General features: G+C 35.8%; 1 protein-coding gene across 1 annotated transcript; it reads right to left on the bottom strand.

Annotated features, from left to right (window-relative positions):
• Window positions 1–2,203: 2,203 nt before the first annotated feature.
• LOC132285216 (ethylene-responsive transcription factor 5-like) lies at window positions 2,204–3,388 on the bottom strand. The gene has a single exon (XM_059787384.1). The coding sequence runs from the start codon at window positions 3,172–3,174 to the stop codon at window positions 2,359–2,361; it is 816 nt and encodes a 271-aa protein (XP_059643367.1). The 5' UTR covers window positions 3,175–3,388; the 3' UTR covers window positions 2,204–2,358.
• Window positions 3,389–5,155: the final 1,767 nt, after the last annotated feature.

Raw genomic sequence — 5,155 nt, 5'->3', positions numbered from 1 at the left:
TTTTTCTTTCTTTTTTTTTTCACACACACAATTGTACAGAAATCAATTCAATGAGGAGGAATGTGAAGTAACATGTTATGGAAATGTGATGAAGATGATGATAGGAAAGACCTGTGTGTGTGTGAGATAGAGGGGATAGAGTATTGTTGTTGAAAGTCCAAATGGGCAGCATTGATCTGAACAGGTCTGATATGAGCGGATTTGCTGGTGGGTGGTGGTGAGACTGAGTAAAAAGAAGAGATTGAAGAGAGCCTATTCTAAAGGGAATGCTTATTTGGAGTGTATGACCGTTGGGGACAAATGTTGAGACTTTAGGAGAGTCCTAATCTTTTGGGACACCTGTGGTCACAACCAAGTCTCTCCCACGTGTATTTCTTGAGGAGAGTCCTAATTTTTGGGAGCACCTAGGCCTACCTTAAGTAACTGGTGCCTAATTTCTTTTAGAGCCAAGTCCCTCTTGCTATCCACAAGCATACATGCAAACATATATATACACAGAATTGTATATATTCTACACAAACATATGCCAAGAATATCTTAATATATACACATACAAGTTTGTGAACAGTTGAAAATTTTCACTTGATGCTACTTTTGATCAATTCCTATAAATTTTCTATTTCATTCAATTTCTCTAAATTATGAGTGTGTTTACTGTACCAATTGACATTGAAGAGATGTGCCCTACAATATGAAATGAGTTTTGGCTATAGATTTTTTATTATTTTATATTAAAAGTAACCTAATTGCACAGTGGACTTTAAAAAGGCATTTTTCACACTTCAAAACTTGAGACAAAATCAAAAAGGTTCAAGATTTTTACATTTTAAAACTAAGAAAATAGTGCTAACAGAAGCCCTACAATCAAGAGGCTCAAGATAACTAAAACTAAGTGTATATTGAATGTCGCTTTGGTAAAACAAGAACTACAAAGGATGAGAAGTTGCAACAATATTGCTGTGAAATTAAAAAATTTTTAGAAGTATAAGATATAAGATAAGATTGCTTATAAATGAATAAAAAACAATTCAATTGATTAAGTGCATTAAAAAATAAATCTAGTTAATTTTTATATAGACATGTAGTATATTTCAGATATCCAATCAACACCGACTTTTCAATTTCCTATACAAAGAGGTTTTAGGCATGTTATTTTTGAAACCTATTCTCAACATTGTACAAATGAAACTCGGCCGATTTAGATTCAATGGTCTTAGATGATATGAGTGTATTGCTCCATCAATTTGAAGGCTAGTCTTTGCATTGGATTCACAGACAATCAAATAACTTGTCTCATGGGGTGTGTAGATACACTTTAAGGTGTAATTTATTTCCTTCTAGGGTATTTTTTTAGATAACTGGAGACTTCGAGTTTCGGCTAATCCATGAGACCTAGATAAAGTGATCCCTTTATACAAATCGGGTAAAACTCAGACTATATTTGCAATCGTGGTGTTAAAATTTTACACGCACAATTGAGAAATAAAATAGATAAAAACACATATTTGACAAGCACAACCGGTTCCGCTAAAACGCAATCGGTTCTGCTTCTTCAAACATTGATCCAACCATTATGTCCAAACGCAATCTGTTTCGCTAAAACGCAACCAGTTGTGTTATTCCATAATAAAATTCTCCCATAACTCTAACAATCTCCACCTTGGCTCAAAATTTTATCTTCACATTCTCCTCTATAGCTCCACCTCAAACAAGTATCTCTTCATAACTCCATCTTGAACCTAGCATCTCATTCCTTCTTCACCATTTCACAATATTCATTTATTCCTAGCAAATTCCAAGTTCAAATAATTAAACTTAGAATCTACTTTAACATCACCAAATCGATCTCTTCTTGCTTCTGGGATAGAGGTTGGTGCTCTTGCAATCGCCAACACTTCTTCCTTGCTGCTTTTGATCCTCTACTCTAATAGATCTCGAAACAGGCTTTCATTCTGTCTTTGTAAAAACTACCTAGCATGGTATTTTTCAACAAAATATAAAAATTGTTGACATTCCTTCCCAGAAGCAAAACACGTCGTCAATCCATTTTTCACTTCACACTAACAACCCTTGGAATCCATTGCCCCGCATAATTCACATTCCTTCTGATATAACTTGCATTCATTTGTTAGTCTTCTTACCAAACTATTTGTTATCTTGATTTTATACAGTATCGAATTTCTTTCTTTCAAGAGAAGAGAAGTGGTTCCAAGAAATCAACCGGTTTATTCTATGATTATGAGAAAATAAATAAATAAATTGAATCAACATTTAAATATCTCCATTTTTTGAAAAACCAGTATCTTTTGCCCCCTCCTCCCTTTATATACACTCCATATATTTCAGATGTTCATAATATCATATGACCATAAGCTGAGGATAACCAAATGGCGGGTGGGGAGATAACGGCGATAAGAGGGGGACGGTAAGGCTACCGTTGATGTTTTCATCCCAGAAGGCATTCCAAATAGATGACGGCGTTAACGGATGAGGAGTGTCAGATTCCGGCAACTGTTCCTTCTTCAACGGCTTTTGCTCCGCCTCCACCTCCACGTCTCTCTGTCTTTTCCGGCCGCCGTCCACGGCGGCGACTGTGTCATACGACTTCCCTCCGACCTCGAGTGGAAAGTTGAGAATAGCTTTGCTTCCACGCAGCTTGAATGCGGCTCTGTCGTACGCTTTGGCGGCTTCAATGGCGGTGTTGAATGTGCCGAGCCAAACCCTAGACCCGCGCCGGTTCGGATCTCGGATCTCCGCCGCGTACTTGCCCCACGGCCTTCGCCGGACTCCTCTGTAGTTCACTCTCTCCTCCTCTGTATCCAAAGGTAGCGTCGATGGCTGAGTCGACTCGGCTAATTCCAAAACTTCAAGTTTCTTTACCGGAGCCACATCGATCTTCAACGAAGGCCTGCGGTCGTTGAATCTCTGCTCAGAATTCGATTGACAGTCCAAATTCAACGACTTTGGGCTGGTGAGATCGATTATTTGAGGTTTTGATTCGAATTTAAAGAAATCATTTTGAATTTGCTCGAAAGTGATGGAATTTGGGATAAATTCGAATAGATCACTGGTGCTAACTTCGTCGGAGACGAAGCTCGAACTCACGGGAGATAATTCACCGAGGAGGTGTTGTCTGATGAATTGGAGAGCTGAGATTTCCTCGTGAGTGGCCATTGTCAAAGTTATCCAAGTTTCGGATAACAAATGTAGAGAGAGAAACAGTAGAGTAAGCAAGCTGAAGCTGGATTATTCCGAAATGGAGTGTAGGGAGAGAAAAGAAATCTAGAGAGAGAAAGTTGAAGTGGGAGAGAGGTGTGAGAGTGGAAGAATGAGTGGAAATGAATATATAGAGAGAGAAGGGGAAAGAGAGAGGATTGTGTCTTCCCCAAAATAGCAAGTTCGGAGGGTGGTCGTAGGACGTGAGAAGGAAAGTTCCTCCCTAAGTTGCGATCACCTGTGGATGAGGAGTAGCTATTCCTTTAATTCTGACCGTTGGATAATACTCTAGATTTGAATATCTGAAGTCAAGGGTCATTGCGAACAGTTTGTTGGTGTTCAAAATTAATACTAGCTTGAATATCCGGTCACGTTCTGTTTTGTTGATATGAATTATGGATGATGTTGATATACAAGGTATTTTGAAGATCTTCCAAACAGTGCCACCGTGGCACGTTTGGATAAAATAGTATATAGTAGTATAATAATAATATACTATTATAATAGTAATCATTATAATAGTATAATAGTTTTGTTTATGCTATGACAATGACACTATGTGTGCAGGGTATCTTTTTGTTTTTGTTTTTGTTTTTTTTCTTTTCTTTTCTTGAATTTATTTATTTAAACAACTTATTTTAACTTTAGTTCATCAATTTATTCTAATAACTAAAGTTAAAAAAAGTTGTTTATAATATGCATTTTCAAATCCTCGTGTAAATATTAACCATATATTTGAATTGGACAAAATTTTGTCTTTTAAAAAATTAAAAGATGATTTTGTAGATTTTTTATTTTTTATTTTTTTTACTAGCTTCAATAGTTTCTACACTTGTAGTGTTTCCTTGGAAGATTTAAAATTTTTGTTGAATCTTATTTTTTTCAAATTTACCCTTAACTCAAAATGATACGGTGATTGGAAAGTGTTAGGTGTTGAATGTTATACATTTTAGCCTTTAATTTGCATATTTTATTCTCTTAGTAATAGTTTTATAATATTAGTCAAAACCAATGACTTTGGCCTTTAAAAGACGATATCCAAGAGGTTATAAGATCACATCCATTGGGCCGAGCAATGAATAAGATCCAAATCCAATTAGACCTAGAAAGAGCCCAAGAGAAAGGCCACAAGCTGATGAGAATGGAAACAAGAAGAAAAGGAAGAATCCCTCTCCAATTAGGAAACTTTCTCCAAAATTTGGAACTTGAACCCGTTTTAATATTCTGTCTGTATCTATTTGCTCGAGGGTTAAAATGGCTCAATTTTTGCGCAAGTTGAAAGGAAATTAAAAAATCTACAAATTTGTATTTCAAGAAAATTTCGTGAAAATGATGTTTACTATGTCAAAACTGGGCTGGAAGTCAGCTCGAATTTTGGAGTTTGAGTTTGGCAGAATTTCCATATATCGATCTCTTATTTGGAAAAGGGATATTTTGGGTTATTCTTCTCTTATTTAAAGAGATTCTCTACACCATTAGTACAAGGATAAACACAATAGCTAAAGGCTGAAATCAGAGGAGAAGAATAAAGAAGAAAGAAGGGATTAACCTATGGTGGCAAAAATGTTTTTCCCAACCATGAAGAAGTCCATTTCAGTTATGAGCGGCTAAAAGCTTTACTAGGGCTGTGATATAGCCCTAGCTTAGTGCTTCTGGTTTGATTGTATTTATTTATTGGAGAACGATATTTTTCATACATGATTGTATAACCTAGAGGATTTTATTTAACTTTTCACTAGAAATCGTTTTCAAAGTTTTAATCCAATTGCAAAGTATTTTCTATCTTGTCTTAGGTATTTAATCTTGTGATTAAATATAACTCATTTAATTCTTGTAGTTGTAAATGAGATGGTGTTTTGCAATGGTTTTTCATTGAATATAATATTAGGGTTTTGATGGATTATGCTTAGAAAAGATAGACCATACTACACCCTAGAGT

The sequence above is a fragment of the Cornus florida genome, unplaced genomic scaffold (genome assembly GCF_030987335.1).
Source record: "Cornus florida cultivar Cherokee Brave unplaced genomic scaffold, ASM3098733v1 CherokeeBrave_3.0.0_Hap2_Chr11, whole genome shotgun sequence".
NCBI classification, from domain to species: Eukaryota; Viridiplantae; Streptophyta; class Magnoliopsida; order Cornales; family Cornaceae; genus Cornus; species Cornus florida.
The sequence above is the reverse complement of the archived record's forward strand: the minus strand, read 5'-3'. Positions and strand labels throughout refer to the sequence as shown.